The sequence below is a fragment of the Sander vitreus genome, chromosome 11 (assembly GCF_031162955.1).
Source record: "Sander vitreus isolate 19-12246 chromosome 11, sanVit1, whole genome shotgun sequence".
Taxonomy (NCBI): Eukaryota; Metazoa; Chordata; class Actinopteri; order Perciformes; family Percidae; genus Sander; species Sander vitreus.
Window position 1 is genome coordinate 11,900,373 of NC_135865.1, and position 21,024 is coordinate 11,921,396.

At 39.0% G+C, this 21,024-nt stretch overlaps 1 protein-coding gene across 3 annotated transcripts in view; it reads right to left on the reverse strand.

Moving 5' to 3' along the window:
- Positions 1–21,024, reverse strand: part of LOC144525120 (polyprenol dehydrogenase) — a 28,859-nt gene that overhangs the window by 4,364 nt on the left and 3,471 nt on the right. For all 3 annotated transcript variants that reach the window (XM_078261638.1, XM_078261639.1, XM_078261636.1), the window contains 4 exons: positions 15,755–15,823; positions 2,842–2,943; positions 1,875–2,082; positions 167–374 (listed from right to left, as the gene is read on the reverse strand). In XM_078261638.1, the coding sequence (XP_078117764.1) occupies positions 167–374; positions 1,875–2,082; positions 2,842–2,943; positions 15,755–15,823 (587 nt within the window). The remainder of the gene's footprint in view (positions 1–166; positions 375–1,874; positions 2,083–2,841; positions 2,944–15,754; positions 15,824–21,024) is intronic.

The window sequence follows — 21,024 nt, forward strand, 5'->3', positions numbered from 1 at the left end:
TAAAATCAAGTTATTGATCAATAATGGTGGAAAATGTTCAAACTAAAGCTTTGTTTTTCACAGATAATGATTAAGTGTACTTTAATATTTATATCACATGTGCTTTGCTGTCTTGCAGAATGACAAAATGAATGTGAATGAAGCAGATGAACGTTCAGTGTTTTACCCTGAAAAGCAGGCGGGCAATGGCGCTGTGTGCCAGACAGAGGGGCGTCCAGAGGTGGCGATAGAGAGCAGTATCCACCATGCCAGGATCCACAGCACATGAACTCAGTGGGAAACCTCCAAGCTGCATATCCTGGTGGAGGTGGGAACTGAATAACAGCTGGGCCAGCTTACTGTGACAATAAGCAGCATGGGCTGAATAACACTGGCTGAAGAGAGAGAAAGCAATAAACACGATCAGAATGTTGCATTAAAACCCTGAAATGTGCATCTGTTTAAATATAACAAGGATAAAAGGCAGGTAAACAGCTATTTTCACAGTTTTGTTTCGTTTATTATAATAAACTGTTGCCACAATAGGCAATATATTGCCATGTCCTGCTGAACAAGGCCAAATTCTCCTCAGGTTCATCGGTAAAATTTGGCCAACAAGGACGATCAGAGTCATCGATAGCATTTGAAACGAGACATCATTTGACTGCAAAACCACATTTAGCAATTTACAAAGATCTACTGTACAACTCTGGATTTCCAGTCAAACTTGCATCAACTATCTGCAATAAAGGTAACAGCAGATGCAGTTGCAGGTGTACACATGCAGGAAAGGAGAGTATCTGCAGATTTCACACCTGCCAGGCAGTCAGCGTTACACTGCAGTTTGTTTTCTTACTATCTGCTGTTTGATATACACATCTGTGAAACAAGATGAGACTGTTTGAGTATTTAATATACACTTGATAATAATATTACATTGTATCTTCTTTTTTTTTCTTTTTAGCTAACAGGTGGTACAAGTGCAAAATGTAAAACCTCAAACACACACACACACATTACTTCCCTTTTGTTGACGATACTGACCACATCTGCAGCACTAAACTGTTTCTGTAGGTAAGTTTGTCAGTTAGCTACAAGGCAGTTACATTAGGGCCCTCACAACTGAACATCTCAACTTTTGGTTGTGTATTACTGTTAAGGACTTATTTTTCTGCCATCTTCTAAGGACCCTTGATGGCATCACTAAAGCTCGGCCAGCTATCATAGCGGAGAATGACATTTAGAAATGAAAGAATTTTGAACTAAATTAGGAAATTATACATTACTTTATAATTTATAATAACATGTTGTGAGAGGCTAGGCACACTGAAAAGGGACATCGCCTACTGCTAGGGTAATATAACAACACAATGAAGATATTCAGGGTGCTAATGCTTCTGGACACCAGTGCTGCTAACTGGAATGATGCAGAGCCAAATGGAGCCAACAATTGTCCACTAATGCCAACAGGAAAATGAGGCACTTGTGTTGGTGATGCCAGCGTAGAGGAAGTGCAGGTGAGTGTGACGAGTTGGGATTTAAAACGTTCAGCTGTTCAAGAATTAAAAAAAGGTTAATTCCTGTTGAATACATACATGGTGTTATTTTTTTGCAGTTGTGTTCATTAGGGTTTGTTTACATACTGTTTGATCGTCTGCGTTCCCAGATCTCATCAATAACCCTGCTCCATTGTTATTATTACTGTACTAATAGGAATGATGGCCAAAACTACGATAAATAAGATCCCAGGTAAAATAAACTGGAATTATCCTTTACGTATTGATTAAATGTTCTTTAAACATCACTCTTTTTGTAAATCGCCAGCTTTGTAATCAGCTTTGTCATTTGAAATTGCTAGGGTGTGTGCGAGTGTGTGCGTGTGTGTGTGAGCCTACCAGCTATTTAAATCATTTATTCTGATTTCGCCGATGCGGTGGGCAGAGGAGGAGACATTGACCACACGCGAGAAGTAACCACATTTCCCAGAATCCTTCAGTGTGTCCAGGAGCAGCCAGGTCAACAGGAAGTGGCCTAGGTAGTTCACACCAAAGTGCTGCTCAAATCCATCCTCAGTACGGCCCTCAGGAATCAGCATGACACCCGCTTGGCACACAAACATATACACACGTACACAAGCATTTAAAGCACACAAAAGCTCAGAGTTTGTTATGCATGTTCTTTATGATATAAACTTGGAACTTTAACTGGCATTCCACTTCTGTTTTACTCTAATATTCATATAAATACGAAATTGATAAGTGGCTGGCTCATCAGTGAGGGAGACAGATCACACCTATGGCCTGAACACTACATGCTGAGATTAAAAGTGCATGAAAACTAGTTAGCAACGGAGCACAGAAATTGAAATAGATAGCCAAGAGAAATGGGTTGATGGAATTGGACCACAGAAAAGAACATTGACAATTTCAGGTCCAAGTCTTGTGTGGAAAAGGTATTCAACAATATAAATTGCATATCATGAATAGTGTTAAATAGCATCCATTTTAAAATCAGTTCAATCAAAAACATTTGGAGGTTGACGGGTGGTGTCAATGAAGGGGTCGTTGAGCTCATCTGACAGGGCTGTGGGCGTAGATCAGATATAAAAGGTTTCCCTAATTGATGACCCAGCCAGATGGAGCACATGCTAAACATAGTACTTGCAAAATGCTGAAATATACTGTTTGTAAAAGTGTGTGAATTTAACGTTTTATATCTTTTTAAATTCAGTCATGTGACATAATCTTAATTACACCGCTGTGTAAAGGATTCCAACTTTTCTCATTGAATACTAGATAGACTACTCTACATATGCAGTACACAGTCCACACATGGCAAGAATATGACATCTCCATCACTCACCATTATTGACCAGAATGTTTAGCGGCAGGTCCCTCTCCTTAAAGCTCTGGACAAATTGACGGACAGACTGCAAAGAGGCTAGGTCCAGTTTGGTGAACTCCACTGGAATGGACACACACACACACACACACACACACACACACACACACGTCAGAGCCATTGTAAATGGATTATTTCTGCCATTTTGGCTGTGAGACATCAAGAGTGTATTAAACATCTCTTACAGCAGGCTCGGTGGGTTCTTTAACTACAATACTGGCAGCGCTATGCTTCTGTTGCTCCAGCACATTACTTCAAACATAATACTTCTTCCCTAGCTCCATCAAAGCTTAACACACTGTTATATTAGGTCTAATGTATGATAAGACACAGGTAACACAGCAATGCCCAGCAGCATGTATCGTCAGAGCGTGAAAGTGATTATGTGTGCTTAAGTGTGAATAACTGTGTGTATACTGTAGTGTATGTCGACAAATAACTTTGAGGATGCTCAAAGTATACTGTCACAGCTTGAGAGACATACACTTCTTGTGAGGCCAACTACTAAGCACAGTATGAAGAGTGTCAATGTTCAAGCAGCACTATTAGTGTAATACCTGCAGACGTATAAGACAGCAATGAAATGAGACTTCCCCTTAACTAGCCAATAAATGATATGGGATTAATGTAAATGTTATGGTGTCTGTCCCTCATGTCAGTCGTGTCACTGCTCCAACCTTTAGGAGTGCGTCATATTGAGTTGTCGCAGTTCTTATACTCCGGTACCATGTTTGTGTGTCTGTGTAAGAAAGTAGAGATATTATATTTAAACTTACTTAAAAACTTGCTGGGTTGAGAGCAGAGTTTTGCTAATTCAATTTACAACTTCTGATTTGGCATTTAGTCTTTAGATATTTACTGGCCAGCTCTAAAGCTTTGTATTTTAACTTCTTTTTTAGTGTTATTTCCCCAAAAGGCTCTTTGTTGGTGAAGTTACCCTTCCAATCCACAGGACTGCAGAGTCGCTCCTAATCTTAAAAAGTAAATTGAAATCTCTTTCATCAACAAAAAGAATGGCTCTAAATGTCCACCTTACATCAAGCTCTGTGTGCACAATACAGGCTTTCATTTTATTTCCTAGTACTTCTCTGCTAAAAAAAAATAATTCTAAGAATGTAAAAATACTGCATGTCCTTTTTGTAACCTTTGTTTTTTTAAATTAGCACTGGTTTGCACCAAAACACAAAAAACAACGATCTTATCTATACATCATGGGAAACATAAAAGTAATATAGCAGTGTTACAATATAATCACATCAAGAGTATAAAACATATTTACTGAATGATGTTCTCTTGTGCCATATTTCAGGTTTGGTAATGTGTGCAATATTGGCAACTACAACAGGTTGAGGTGTTTCATTTTGTTTTTCCTTAGGCTGGCTGGGGAAACCCAAGAGTTATAATAATCAATCAATGGTGGCATTGTTTTCCTCTCTAACATACTCCCGATGTGGAGGTAACAGGGGTTAATATTCTCTATCAATATTATGTTCTATAACAATGTAATGAGGAACCAGGAGGTCATCTATACTGACAAGTATCCACGTTGCATGTAAGCCTTGTTTGAACACGATTTTTTATTAGTAATGTCATATAATAGGCCTCAGTCCAACCCAAACCCTCAAAATGGATGGCAAATTAGGGATGAACCCCATCCAAATATGTAAATACCTTTGCTTCCTGTTGGTCCCAAAATTACTTTTTTGGTATTCGATCAATCCTTTTTGGATAAACAGCTGCTGACAAAGTAGTAAAACATGAGCACAGGAAAGTGATATATTGTTCCTCCTTATAACTCCAGTAAGCCTGTAGCGGGTCAAAGTTATTGGACAAAGACAGGAAGAGGACTGGGGAAGGAGAGAAAAAAGCCACCACGACAGATGAGAGTGCAGCCATTCCCGATGAAAGTCTGATAGCAGCCTTATCTCCAAGCCATGCCACTTACCTCCTGGCTCTGACGTGTGTGTGTGTGTGTGTGTGTGTGTGTGTGTGTGTGTGTGTGTGTGTGTGTGTGTGTGTGTATGTGTGTGTGTGTGTGCGCGTGTGTGCGTGCGTGTGTACAAGAGAGAAAGATGGAAAAAGAAAAAGAAAAGAAAGCAAGTGTGTGCATTTGAATGGCTGTAAGCACAGGTATATCTCAGAATATGTGTGTATTTGGCTTGTGTATATAGCAAGCCAATGTGCGTGTGTGTCCTGCCTGTCAGTCCTCTCCCGTACTCTTGAGTGGACTCCATTGGGGACCAATCCCTTTCAGACAGGCCAGTCATATCTAGAAAGCCCACTGGGGATGAAGTGCCATCGATCTGGTGTGGGCCTGTCTGCTGCCAGGCCTCAATTAAGACCCCAGGATCTTCTATAAAGCTCAGCATCGTCGACTCAAACACACTGACTGTGTTTTTATTACAGAGAAATGATATGAAACTGACGACAGGAACAGCCTTTGGAGACACACATGCTGTTTAAGACCCACTGGATCCATTCACAGTCTCCATTTCTAATTTATCATTATCATTTCAGCTGTTAGCCTAAAATAAACTGAATTGCAAATTAAACAACTATTTTTTTTTAAATCAATTTTGAGTTAATGTAATAGCGAAATGTGAGTGGGGCTCTTATTATAAGTGTTAAAGTGGTTTAATAAAACAAGGAAAGGTAGAAATGTTCTATGGCATGCCAGTTGATGATTTGGTAGTGGAGAGTATAAATCAACAAAACATAAAAATCACAAATGTTACTGTTGTTCGTAATATGGGAGTTTGCACAAATTAGCTAACTTATCATTTTGATATAATTTGTCATTTCAAGTTTGATATTAACTTAATGCAGGTTTATAGATTGTCATTTTCTTCTAGACTGGATTTTTTATTTAATGCACTGCCACTTTCCACTATTTCAAATGGTCTAAATCTATTTTATTTTATTATACTTTATTACTTAATTTACTGTACAAGTTGGCATAATTAAAATCAATTGTTGACGCCAGTCTTATTGTTAGAATAAAGTGAAATTTGTGGCACATTGGGGGAGAGGACGACTTCTGGAGTCCTGCGAAATTTATAGTGCCATGATTTTAAAACGTCTTTGTCCTTGTATTATGTCCTCAACAACCAGACAAAAACTGCCAATTTTAAGTAGATAAGTAGATAAGTACTATTTATGCTGAATTCAAATTTAATAAATAAAATGCATCAAATCCCACTTCCAATCTTAGTTTGTTTTTTGGGGGGCCATTTTTAGGCCTTTATTTCCACAGGACAGATGACTGCATGAAAGGAGAGAGAGAGGGGGAATGACATGCAGCAAAGGGCCGCAGGTCGGAGTCAAACCCGCGGCTGCTGCGTCGAGGAGTAAACCTCTATATATGGGCACCCTCTCTAGCAACTGAGCTAATCCGGCCACACCCAATCTTAGTTTTTAATTGATTCCATCTGTTCATTAATCATGTTATTACAGACAGACATTTTGACATGTCACAGTAGGAAAAGCACAGGTGTAAATATTAAAATTAATGATGGCTGAATTACATTTAGCTGCTTCAGTTTTAGGGTCCTGGTATTTTTCATGCTGGCTGACTGTCATATGATTTACTGGGACTCTTGAATAGAACAGAGCCTTTGTTAATGTTATTAGTAACACCTGTGCTTTTCAAGCATATCAAAATGTCTGCTGTGAAAAAGGTGAAAGGTGTACAAAACAACAGATTTTTGCCACAGTGTGCTTTTTGGTATTGCTTCCAAACAAAGACAATTTTATGACTTGTGAAGTCTTGAAGGGGGCAAAGGTCAAAGGACATTTTCATGGAAGATTAGAGATTTCTAACTCTGCTTCAGAGCTTGGGGACCAACACCTTTTTTGTCCCCCTTTTCCATTTCCTCTGCCACACAAACAGTTCTGTCTTTGCATCTCAACCAGTTGCTCTTTGTAAATAGAAAAGCAGACACAACAGTGTTACGCAATTATGTCCGTCATTTTGAACACTAAAAGTAATGGTAGAAATGGTTCCTGACACATCAGTGCACAATCAGAGCCACTGTAGTACCACAAGAACCACTAAAAAAAATAAAAAGCTTGTTTCAACTGAAAATCCCTTAACTGTTTATAGACCCTTTGCAAACACGTGACCACGACCATGTGACGACACCATGATGGACGGCAAAACCACCGGCAAAACAAGTAACAAGCAAAACAGCGTAGTAGACGAGCGGAAAGTTTCATAGTTTCAATCAGTTTGAAATACATAACACTAAATAAACTGTATGTATGGCTTTATGGCTTCTTCTATTGAACAACAAGTTGTCGTGCCATTATCAGTCGAGGTAGGGCATCTGGTAGGTGCTCACAAAGAGTGGTATTTGGAGAAGTTGGAGATAGCAGGATTGGATACCGACCCTTAATTCTTTCTCCCTCCGTTTTCACGGACCTCATTAAATTGCAGAGTCTGCCCGACTTCAGTCCACATGATCTGTACCACTATGTGGTAAACGGGGTATCCCCATATACTGGTGCTGATCTCTAAGTTTTTAAAAGTCTGGATGCTTACCAGTTCTTTGTAGCTGGCTGGGTTACAGGTACGCGATGCTACGCTAACGGCAGGGGGAGGTACCTCATAAGGACAAAGATAATTCATCAATCTAGGGTTTATTTTGTATTAACATCTATTCTTTACTGAAGTAAAGATTTATATAACACGTAGCCCATGTTTTTAGAGGACATGGTCAGTCGTGGCTACCCACATACCGTTGTTCACTAGGTGTGCCAATGCAACCATCTAATGGACGCAGCCCAACTCTGGGAAGTGCAGTCAATTATCTATCACACGTTAATCCATGCAGTAAATCACGGAGTGTCTATGATCAGTAGTAACCACACATAATTGTAACATCTAGCCATCTTTTTATCTGTGATTATATTCGCTGTAGCCTATGTTAAGATTTCTCGTCAGCTAGCCGGGGTAGGAGCGCAGCAGACCCGCAATTATCTCGTTTTTTTGGCCTTTTTGAAGCTAGTTTCTGTGCCATGTCATCTTTAATTTAACCGATATTTTTTGTATATGTGTTAAGTTAAATGACTAAGGGAACGGCTTTCTTTTTTGGATATGTAGCTAGGTCAGTGAATAGTGAAGTTAGTTATGTGGGTCATCATCGGGTTGGACCTGTTAGCAGGAACAGCTGGTTAGCACGGCAGTTAGCTAGCTGGTTGAGGATAATTTTATTTATCACTCATTTAAAACAGAAAGACAATACATACACATGCTTGTGTTGGTGAGGATTACTCTGCAGATTGTGAATGTGAGAACACAAACACGAACGAAAACGTACGCGTTTAGCTTGCCGTCCGTCTACAGCATAGCTCTTCCGCCGTCCGTCATGGCGTTCATAATTTGTGCGAGTGGAGCGTGACGTCACGTACAAAGGGTCTATACTGGGCTTCTAGAGTTTATTCAGCCTTCAGGTGAAAAAGATCCCCCTAACTACAGAAGAGGGAAAGTAAGAATGCTCTAACAAATAATACAAATAAACTATATCTGTTTATAAGTTATATTAAGACAATACGTTTATATAATAAGAAGCAAGCACTACATTTTTACAGTGTGTGCATTTATGTTTAAGCCTAAAAATGTAATGGAAAATCACTGAACAGTTTTCTAAGTTGAATCTGTTTGAACTAAATATTTGAACAGCAGTATAGCAGATCAGACAATGAAACATATTGTGCCACGTTGTTCAGTAGTTATCCTGTTTCATCTAGCTTGGTGCAATTGTGATTCAATTTTGTGAATAGTTACAAATGCACTCTGGTTGTTGTTTTTTTACCAAGGTAGGCTTCAGCATGCAACAGTACATGTCCATGAAAATCTCACTTTTACATGCTCTTAACTTTCAAATACGAGCACAGTCTACATCCTGAACAGAAGGTAATTAATATGTAAGTTGGCTAATGCCCACGCCTACACACAAATCATAGTACAAGAGTTCAATTTCTGGCCTTCATTCTGTAGGCCTTCCTTTGTCTGCTATATTTGGTGTTTCTTTGCTAAAAGGAATAACTTTAAAAAGAAAAAAGTATGAATAATATACGTATAATTATGTACAAATTTAGAAAGAAATGTTATTCTGAATCAAGTCTCCTGTACAATATATATTATATATATATAATACATAATAATGTTGCTACAGTTAATATTGTATGTTCAGTGTTAGACTCTAGATATAAAACTATAATCTGGCCCAAAAAACCAGCCCCTACATGAACCCACATAGTTTATGTCCAAGTCCAACCTGAGCCCAAACCACGGCAGCGGTTTCGGGACCGAGCCTGTTTAAAAACCCAAACTTTCACTGTTTTGTCATCCATGCGTATAAGTTGAATAGATCAGATGGAGATGGCAAGTTCAAAATTAGCATGACCATTCTGAATGGTCAAAATTCTGAGAATAAGACCCAGTTGGAAAAATACTAGACTTTTCCTTATTATTTAAGTGAATCCAATAAACACACAATCTTTTATATTCTATAAAATATATAAAGATGCTTTCTAGTAAAATTAAATTCTTTGTCATTGGTGACACCTTGAAATCCCTAAAGGACATCTACAATTGTCCACAGGCCCCCAGTTTGAGATCCACCTCTGCAGCCTACATGATTATTATGAGCTGTCAGCCATCTCTAATAACAGACAAATGTGCAAACGCTAGGAAGGATGCCAAAGGAGGTTTGGACAGAGATGTTTAAAGCTCCTGCTTCACATACTAATGAGAATCCATTACCGTCTCATTAAAACACACACACAAACACACATTCTCAGTCAGTGCACAAGCATCTGGCCACAGACACCCCCCCTTTTCCCCTATGCGTCAGTGCCTGCCAATTACAAAAGAAGTAATCAATTCCACCACCACCCCGTCCAGGGAAATTGACTTCAATGACACCAGCAACATGGCCACTGTCTCTGTACCTGACAGCCACACACAAGCAGGGACCCAGCCAGCCGGCTTTCTGCTGCTCTCCACTGCAAGGCCGAGGAAGACAAAGTACGGCTTGATTCCAAAAAAGGCAGCGCTTTATTTTGTATTATACATGATCTGTAGCCAGCTCCTCACCAGATGGAGAATCTTTCAAAAACAGCATAGATCTAATGTTGGCAGCCCAAGAGTAAAACTGGAAGTTAGGGAAGGATAATCCTCCATGTTGACAATGCTGTTGTAAGATCCTTTTCCGTATTCAAGGGTTTTTCTTATTCCATATAAATCCTGACACCAAATTGTCCACTGACATGAAAAAGGATTTAGATAAGTGTAGGGGAATGCATTGAAATATATAAAGACATTTTGGCAAAACATTCATTTTAATTTTGTTAATTCTGCCAGGGGGAGTAAACTTAAAAGTATTTAAATGTCTGTTGACTGACTTTAAGTGGGAATAAACCAAAGTTAATTTTCTTAGCTGCTGTGTTCACTGGCATAATTTCACACTTTTGTAGGTTAATTTTGTACCCTGATATTTTGCCGAATTCCTCAAGCAGGTTCAGGGCATTTGGTAGACTAGTTAAAGGATGGGACAGATATAAAAGCATATCATCAGCATACAGGGACACCTTATCATCCGAGTCATAGCTCCGTATTCCCTTTATATTAGCTTCACCACGTAACGCTAAAGCCAATGGCTCAATCACAATAGCGAATACGAGGGGCGACAGCGGACAGCCCTGTCGGGTGCCACAATGGAGGGGGAAGTAAGAAGAGAGGTTGTTGTTTGTTCAGACAGCTGCTAATGGAGAAGAATACAGAATTTTTATTCAGGAGATGAATTTTTCACCAAAGCCAAATTGTTCGAGAGTATGGAAGAGATAATCCCACTCCACCCGATCAAACGCCTTCTCAGCGTCCAGTGATAGTAATATTTCTGGATAGTCAGGTGGAGTGGGACCATAAAGAATAGGCGTCTAATGTTAAAAAAGGAGTGATGATCTTTAATCAAGCCTGTTTGATCGTCAGCTACAATTGAGGGCAAGACCGCCTCTAAGCGGCAGGCCAGCATTTTAGAAAGGATTTTACTGTCTACATTTAAGAGTGAAATTGGACGGAATGAGCCGCAGTCCAGAAGGTTTTTATTTTTTTTGTAATAAGAGATATGACCGCTTGTCGCATAGTCAGAGGAAGGGAACCAGTGGCATGTGACTCCTCAAATACAGAGAGCAGAATAGGAGAAAGCTGGTCCGCAAATATTTTAAATTTTTTAATTCACTCGGGAACCCATCAGGTCCTGGGGATTTTCCAGTTTGCATGGACTTGATTGATTGCATTGGTGACAGCAAGTGTAGTATCTAATTTGAGAATATCATTTGTTAGCTGTTGAAGTTTCATATTGTTTTCTTTGTTGTGTGCTATATGATATTATTTGTCCCCTCAAGTACACCTTCATGGATTCCCACACTGTTAAAGGAGACATTCCTGTGGTCTGGTTATGTTCGAGGAAGAAAATTTCAGAAGAAATAAACTGAAGTCTTCATCTGAAAGTAGTAAAGTATTAAGACGCCAGGGGTGATAGTTGGCATGAGAAATTGGTATACATAAAGTCATCAAAGTCAAGGGGCATGATCTGAAATAATTATAGCTTGATATTCACACTTTCTTATTAGTGAAAGAAGGCTTTTATCCAAAAAGAAATAGTCTATGCGGGAATATGTTCCGTGGACCGGAGAAAAGAAGGAGTAACTTCTAGCTGTAGGATTTTGAAAACGCCACGCATCAGCTATACCATTAGTATTAAGAAAAAGCTGCAGTTGAGAGGATTAACATGGATTTGGACGCAGTCCTAGACGAGCTACGGTCCAGAGTAGGTCATAATGTGCAGTTCATATCTCCTCCGAGGATAAGATAATGTGTATCCATGTTGGGGATATGAGCAAAGAAATTGATAAAAAAAGAACTATCACCCCAATGTGGTGCATATAGATTGGCCAGGACAACCGGTGTGTTGTACAGCCTGCCCACTACAATTATGTAACGCCCTGAGGAGTCTGTTTCCACCTTTGACATAACAAATGGGATATTCTTGTTAACAAGGATGGCCACACCTCTAGATTTAGAATGGAAATTAGAATGATATATGATTGTCCAATCCATCCTCCCCTGAGTCGAAAATGGTCAAAGGTTCGGATATGTGTCTCCTGAAGAAAGGCAATTCCCATCTTTAAATTTACTCAAATGAGTCAATACTTTCTTTTGTTTGATGGGGTGGTTCAAGGATTTTACATTCCAGCTTACAAAGGTTACATCGCAATTAGCTGATCTGTTTAGTCTGTGTTAGTCGTAGCCATATTCAAGACAGAGAAAGATCAGTGGCATATTACATCTGCCTGCATTTATACTTTCTAGAATGTTGACAGGACCTTTAAAAGATAAGCAAGTATGACCAATGAACCAAGGGAAAAAAAGGCTGATTGTAAACCCAGGTACAGTAAATCCCCAACCCTCACCTGTCAGAACAAGGTGACTCCCAAACCCCTCGCAAAAATATCTACACATTTAAGTGCTTGTGTGAGGATACACTAGCTCTAAAAGAACAAACTCTGCTGTATATAGAACGTAGTTTTGTATGAGGCACCTTAGAGAATAATGGATTAACCATTTCAAACTTAAAGGTTTTTTCAATAAACAAAAAAATAAATAAATCCTTCTGTTGTCTAAGCGCTGAGCATAGATAGAAAGGGAAATAATAATAATAATAATAATAATAAGAGAGACACACTACAGTACTGCGACCAGTCAAATCTGTTGTAAACAAAATAAAAGAGTGAAAAAACAGCACAGTTTTGATTCCTTAGGTACTCTGTATTTCTCCATCTGGAACAGCCGCCACACAGCCTTATGGCTCTGTAGCGGTGTACAGTGTATCAGTCAAAGTGATGTGTTTAGAGAGTGGACAGCACCAACCTTATTCAGATGTAAAATGTAGCTATTCTCACTTATTTCAAGTCATGGTCAGTCTTTTGAAGAGTCCGGAAGAATTCTGGTTTTCACGTAGGCCATGGCTTCTTCTGGGTTTTGAAACCGTTTCTCAGTTCCGTTATATGTGATCCGGAGCCGTGCTGGGTAGAGAAGGCCGTATTTAACACCGTCTCGTCCACGAAGTAGTCGTCTCACCTCGCTGAAAGTGGATCTGGCCTGCACGACACTTGGGGGATAGTCCGGGAAAATGGAGCGATTGGTCCCTTTGAACCGGAGCGGCCCGGACTCCCTGGCACGGCGATGTCAACACAATCTTGTTAATAGTGGACTTTCGCCACGATGACATGAGGTTTACGGTCTTGGCTCCTTGGCTGTAGACCTCTGTGAGACCGGTCGATCAGGACATCTTTGTCCATTTTCAGTGCCTCTCTTAATAGTTTGGAGACAGCTGCCGGTGTGCTTGAGCCTGGGGTCTCTGGGACGTTTAATATTCAAATGTTGGAGCGCCTCATTCTTCCTTCCATATCAAGACATTTCTCCCGCAGATTGCCAACTTCTGTCTCGAGTTTCCCCACTTTCGTTAACAACGAAGTTACATCGTCTGAACATGATGAGAGCCCCTGCTCCATGTGCGACACTGTTGTTTTCATCGTCTCCACCTCAGAGCGAATCGCTGTGGTGTTGTTAGCTAGCTCCGTTTTTACTGCCTGTAGCTCGGATTTGATGTTTTCAAAATCTTCAGCCAGAGCGGTCTTCAATTCCGACATGAGCAGCATAGCAATGTCTGTTTTCAACGACGTGAGGATTTCTGCCTTCAGGTCCGCGACATCCATTTGGTCATCAGGCTGAGGTGTCTTAGTGCTACACCTAGGTGGTGAATCATTTGAGCTTGAGGCTTTGGGCCCAGTTGCCGAGGCTCCTCCGGTGAACTTGAATTTTCGCAAATTATTGGCCATTTGCACTGCAGTATCGCAATACAAGTAACATATAATGAAAAAGAATTAACTCAGAGCGATGTGTCGTAGTTTTTTGTTGATATAAGGTGCCTAAGAAGAGCTTTTAACCCGAAATTCAGCAGAGCATGTTGCTTGTGCTGCCTACTCCATCGCCTGCTCGCTAGCGCCCCTGGTATTTGTTTTGACCTAATTACATTGAAACAAAATTGACATAATTTGTTGTGCAGTGACAGTGCCCCCCTGTATTTGTTCTGCGGTGAGCATTGATTTCGTGCACTGACTGATGATATCAGTACAGTAATTTAACTGAGGAAATATTTGTTTTCATTGTGTTTAAGACTTTATTTTCAACAGCCTAACAAGCAGAGATTAGAGAAGCCTGGTCGAGTAAGTGAGTGTATTAACTGGTCTCAAAATAAAAGTGATGTTTTAACCCCCCCGCTGTTTGTCTCTTAAATGTCTTACTACTTTAATAACAGATTTCATCACTGCACCATCTGGCATGAAATATAGATAGGTTTGAACAAACTACTGTATTGGTTTAAACCAGCTTAGGTATATCCATTTTCCATTGCGGATAGTGTTTTGACGGTCTGGTAAATTACCATTGCTAAAATGGGCGCATGAAAGATAACATAGCTTGCTAGACTGAGCGTGACTGCTCTCGCCTGGTTGTTGTTTGGAGCACATTTGCATGGAGCTTTTCTCAACTTTCCCCTGTAGTGCCGCTGGCGCCTTTTAAATCTCTGTAGCTCAGCGGGCAGCACCAGGCAGCAATGCCAGGTCCCATTCACAACGTATAGCAGCCTATCGCTCTCCCAGCTTTAGAGTCTGTATGTGTAAGCGGCACGTCACGGAACAACTGAGGCTCCAGGATTAGTGGCTGTTTCTACAAATATGTCTGACAGTTGTATACTCCGGAATGATCTGCCCAAGGAAATCAGGTCGGCTGAGTCAGTGATCTCCTTTAAGTCCCTTCTTAAAAACATAATTTTATCAGCGAGCCATCCCTGATTTTACTTATACTGTCTTATATTTCCAAAAATTATTTTTTCATCTGTATTTTTTATTTTTTTAAACCTGATGATTTTATGACTTTTATTTTGCTGCCTTGTGAAACATTTTGTAAAGTGGATATTGAAAAAATAATATTTATAATTTTAAAAAACAAAATATGTGTAATGTATGTTATTGTATAACTAAATACTCAAATTTCAGTTTTTCTTTAAAATCAATAATTCAATCACCACTGATTTCTGCATTAGTACAAATCTTTGAATATCCCCCGAGGTAAACACTTACTGACAAGCCTTGCAAGGGGATGATGTGGGAAGGAGTCAAGGCTGTTTAGTACAGAGGAGAATAACTTATGAGTCTCCTTAGTCATGACACTACGGTGGAATTTATGGTGCTGTGAAGGTCAGCTGAATCAATGTCTCAACGTGGGAGTTACAGAGAACACTGTAAGCATTAGTCAATGGAGTTATAAATGTCTTTGCTGCTATCGTTTATCTCCTCTCATCTCCATCACCTCCATCTGAACCTCCAGTTTCCCTCCACCTTATCTTTCTTCCCCCCATTTTATTTATGTTCTCCTCCACCCCTCTGCCTCCTCCCACGTCTGCCCCCCCTCTCTTATATTTCCCTTGACTTATCTCCCCTCGTTGTCTTCTCGTAGGCTTTTCCTCTGTATCCTCCTCTTCCTCACGTCAACATCATCAACACTCCTGACATTGTACAGCCAGCATGGACGCTCTGTGTGTCTTTATATGAGTGTGCAATTATGTGCGTGTGCCTCGAAAAACTGTACAAACAATCCTGAGGGACACACTGCCACAACTTTGCCCTTTATCTTCTAACACTGGCATAAGAAAAACAAGTACACACGTGAACAAGCATTTGTGTGTGTGTGTGTGTGTGTGTGTGTGTGTGTTTGAGAATGTGTTCTCGGACGTGTTTGCAATGTTACCTTTGGCCTCTTTGTACTCTTCACAGATCCTTCTGACGGCCGCCAGACCCTCCTGCTCATCCCTTCCACCTGAAAGAGAAGGACACACACAGATTAATACAATGTCTGACAAGACCTTAGAGGCTTTTAATAAAATACAGATTTTTTTCCTTTTTTTTCTCTCAGTCCTGTGTTCTTTCATTTTATAAAAACGTGTTTCTTTGTAGGGTTTTTCAAATGAAAAGAGTTCTTGATACAACCATTGAGCCCTTAAGGGAAGACTAAAAGGGACTTTTTTAAAAAAAAAAAAAAATAATCATACCATTAATTATGTATAAGATATCAAACAGAAAGTAAGCCTGATGGTAAATGAGACTACAATTCATAAAAACTACATTTTCAAAATAGCTGTAGCATTCTGGAATTTGGCATTGAGAAACAAACTAGATGTGAATTAAACATTTTAATTTAAATTTGTGAATATTTTTGTCTTAAAATGAGGGGACCATAGCATTCATATAGAACTCAAAATAGCATGTATTGACAAGAAATATAAAACATTGAATACACCAATTATCAATCAAAGTATAACTAACTAGTTTTGGGTTGACAAGTAGGATTCCCACTCTATTAGTAAATGAACTTAAAGTGCATCAACCTTACAATGAGTAAACTGTAGCTGACAATACATAATGTTTTTATAAAATTATTAACAGGCAATAAACATGTTCCAGACAGCACACTAGATAATTTTTTAAATATCTTATTGTCTTTGCATACGAATGAACACTGCCTCTATGAAAAAGAGAAGAAAGTATTTAGAAACAGAGAATACAAATAAAATAAAGACACATGGAGATGAAAGAAACAGAGTTGGTGACCCTCGTTTTCAAAAGAACCATTCCAAGTTAGTCGCATGTACACACAAGGCCATCGACAAACAAATAAGACACATAAACGTCATAAACCCACTTCTTACAAATTTGTGCCGACAATTAGTCAATTAAGCAAATAAGTCAACTGACAAATAATTGATTGATAAAACAGTCGACTCAAACATTAGCTGGTTCCAACTTCTCAAATGTGCAGATTTGCTGCCTACTAACATTCCCCCTGTATGAAAACACTAGCACAAGCAAACTCTCTTTTCATTCACACAGATAGCCTACATGCACACTCATTTTCTCTCTGCACACACACACACAGGCCTTTTCAAGGGCACAGCATCATTTACCCTGATGCACTGCGATTCAGCCTGGGCTGAAAGATGTGGCTCTTCGGGTCACACAAACGCACAAATAAATAATTTTAGACAAATAGTTGCTCTTCAAAAGGCTTCTCTGAGTCACTCTTCTTCACTGAGAATGCAGCATATCATTAAATATACATTTCTGCACAACAGGCATTCAGGCAGAGCTCTCCATTAAAATAGCCACTGATTAAAAATGCCCCAAGGTATTATATTGCGTACTAAATATTTTGGGCTGGGGGTTAAAAATGTAACCTAATTAATTTACTTAATCTTGCAGCAGCTGAGCAAATGGATAAATGCGCATGACACAGAGTAAGAAAGTCCTTACATACACCTGCAGTAAATTCAATATTAATCTAAAGTCTGTGTGTTAATTAGACAGCTGAAGACAACAACTAAACTCATTCATACAGTTTATCTGGTTTGCTTAAATTGCAAAAGGCAACAGCTGAGGTACCTGTGGAGCTATTTCTTGATAAACAACAACACATTTGGCCTCCAGAGACTTTTTCTTCCACTATAGCAAATGCAGTAATGTAGATTTTCGAAGGACAAGGATGATTTCCTTTGTGAGTCCAATTCATGAATCCCGCATATCACCATGTGTTATATAAACCTACAATAATTGAATGGCACTTCTTGAATTGGCATCGGCCTTCATTCATGACTTTATGAAATGTAGGACGTAAGACACAGAATTAGACAAGAAATCTGTAATTAGATTTTTTCAAAGTGCCTTGTCTGGAAATTTAAATATTATGTCCAATATGGAGAATGAAGCTTTGATATTTAGGTGAGTAACTTCTTCAAACCATGACAAAGCTGATGCATCAAGGTACCCTGTCTCCTTTTTAAAGCTTTATAGTAGGAAAGTTACCCAACTTCCCCTCTGCGGATCAGTAAAGGCGTATCTAATCTTAAGTGCACAATGACTCATGTTTGTCAAACAAATAAAGCTTATTAATTAAGCTTACAATTAATTCATACTGCAAATTTGCTATTTGTGTACACATTTTACATTTTCTTCATTCATTTATTTCATTCTTTTCTTGGATGGATCCACTGGTTTTGCATAACATGCATTCTGTAATTCATATGATTCCAGTCATTCTATTTATTCCTTTCATATGCTGCAGCTATACATTAATTTTAATTGTATTATATTATCTTAAAAACATTCCAAAAGGCACCATTTTAATTCGAAATCTACTTAAAAACACTTCAAGCACAATTGCACCCTGGTTAATATCCAACTGATATTTGATAGTGGAGAGGCTAGAGCCATAAACTCTCCTCACACAAGCACTATCACTCCACCTGAAATATGCATCCACTCCATTACCAGAGAGGGATCCACTTAACCATACATATTCTCATTTCATAAATGATCTCAAGAGGGGTGGCTATTTGAAATGGAGATACACTCAGAGACATGTGGGATCAGCTTCAATGCAGATAGAATAGTAACAGACACTTAACCAAGTTATTCAATTATTGATTTAGTGTGTGTAATCATACGTAGGGCTCAAGTCTGATTTATGTTCTGCGCAAACTATCTCCAAGGATACTCTAACATTGACTTTGGGGTATACACGCTGAATGAATAAAGCAGAGTTTTCTTCAAAGTTGTGAAGCTTGTGAACTGAATAGAAAATGCAGTCTCACCCCAGAAGCGCATGGAAACACATTATAAATATTATCACACTATGTTGGTATGTGCGCTGTTCAGTCAGCTGATTATTTCCCAATTAATGGATTGATTGCTTTGTCTATAAAACGTCCGAAAATAGTGAAAAAAAATGCTTACTGCAGTTTTCTAAAGCCCAGGGTGATGTCATCAAATTGCTCGTTATCCCCAGACTAACACTTTAAAACTTCAAATATTCAGTTTCCTCTTGAATGAGAAAAAAGTTCACATTTGAGAAACTGGAATCAGGGAATTGTTGACATGTTTGATTAAAACTGACATTAACTATTAATCAGTTATCAAAATAGTTGCAGATTATTTTACTGTCGATCGACGTGAATCTGAAGGAGTTCATTAACTGAGTCCATCTTTAAGCATACAGAGATCTACAGCCACTAATGTAGTTCTTCATTTATTTATTTTTGAATTTCACACTGTTGTGCAGTGGTATGCAAGCTTTTATTACACGCCATGAAACCAATTTCTTTTAAAGGTCCCATGACATGGTGCTCTTTGGATGCTTTTATATCGGCCTTAGTGGATCTCCTAATACTGTATCTGAAGTCTCTTTCCCGAAATTCAGCCTTGGTGCAGAATTACAGCCACTTTTACAGCCACCTTGCTCCTTATGACCTCATAAAGGGAAGATTCCAGATCGGCCCATCTGAACTTTCATTTTCTCAAAGGCAGAGCAGGATACCCAGGGCTCGGTTTACACCTATCGCCATTTCTAGCCACTGGGGGACCATAGGAAGGCTGGGGGAACTCATATTAATGTTAAAAACCCTCATAAAGTGAAATTTTCATGCCATGGGACCTTTAAGACGTGTGAATAATCTGTAGGAAGAAATGGTTACAGACTACACTCGGACTCAGTAAATTAAGTTTGTATTTATACTATTGCAGTTACATTATGTTGAAGTGAAGATACTGCATGCATTTTAATTTGATTTATATGTTGTTTATTATTATTCTGTGTTGACAATGTATGCCTATAACCACTGCTGTCTTATCTTTGGGGAAAAAAAACTATATAAAATTGAAGAAATGCATGAGTAAAAGTAAAAAATGGAAAATATCTTCTTCTTAAAGTCTTAAAGAGGTCTGTGGTTTATTGATTTACATGTAAGCTGAAACCAAACCCAGTAACTGCAGACTATAAACAGAGAATAAAGAGCAACGCTTAATCATGTTGGTTTAATTGCAGCAGCTGAAATGGCATCAAGCCCCACAGGAGTGTACATTTGAGGAGATGCTAATGGCAGTTAGCTCAGCTGCCAGTTGTGGAGTATTGCGGGGAGAAATCTTACAAGAAAAGATAAACATAAATCCCCAGCACATCCCTTCAGACAAAAGAACAAAGCAAAACAATACAATAAATTAAACAGGATGCCATCCTACCACTCCTGTCTCTACCACAGAGAAAGCTACAGATGCAACCGATCAAAATATAAAAAACTTCAGATGCTGTGGGGCAGATTATGAATAGGCCTGTCACTGTAACAGATCAGTTGAATGGTTGTTGACCAAGCTTTGCTTGACAAATCACTGTTTGTTTTTGTAGGATTATTACTGTAATAATAATTTCATATTTACATATATGCAAAAACACACAATTGGGGTGCCCTAGTGAGCTAGTTTCCTGTAAACTGTATAACGAAGACATATAATTCACAAAAGAAGAAACATTTTACAATCAAAAACGTTTAAATTTTTGGCTCTGAAATGTAGTCAGGAGTGTCTGGAAAAGCAAAAAAAAAGGCTTGGTTTCTGGAGGCAAGGATTATACTTTCTGTATCTGCGTAGCTGAGAGGGTCCAAGTGACGCATATTTCATGACATGTCTGTGGACATCTAAGCATGTGAATTGTAAGCACCATGTGGATTGTAAGCTCCACTGTCACTCTGCTGTCTGTGTCAGTTTTGGATATCAGGAACTTCCGGTTTTAAGCTTCTAAGTTGGTAACCATTGACCAGATCATTTCTTCAGATACAAATTTAATTTAGCTTATTCTAAGATACACGCAAATGTCTCTGTGAACCTACACAGAGAAAGGTTATATGTAACCATAGGTTGCATAGGATCAGATGTGCACACCCCCTAAATCTTAACACGTCTTGACGACCTATGTGTCAATGAAAAGTATGTATGTACGAGTTGTATGCGGAAGTACAAAAGAAACAGCCCTGCTAGTGTCTACAAATAACTGCAGGCCAGAAAAAACATGTTTCAGCTATAAGTAGTTGGGAGATAAAGACTCTTTTTAGAAAGTGAATTCATTTTCTGCATTTGCAACACCACATAACAAATCCCCACACAGAGAACCTGTGAAGCTAAACAGAGCTTTCCAAC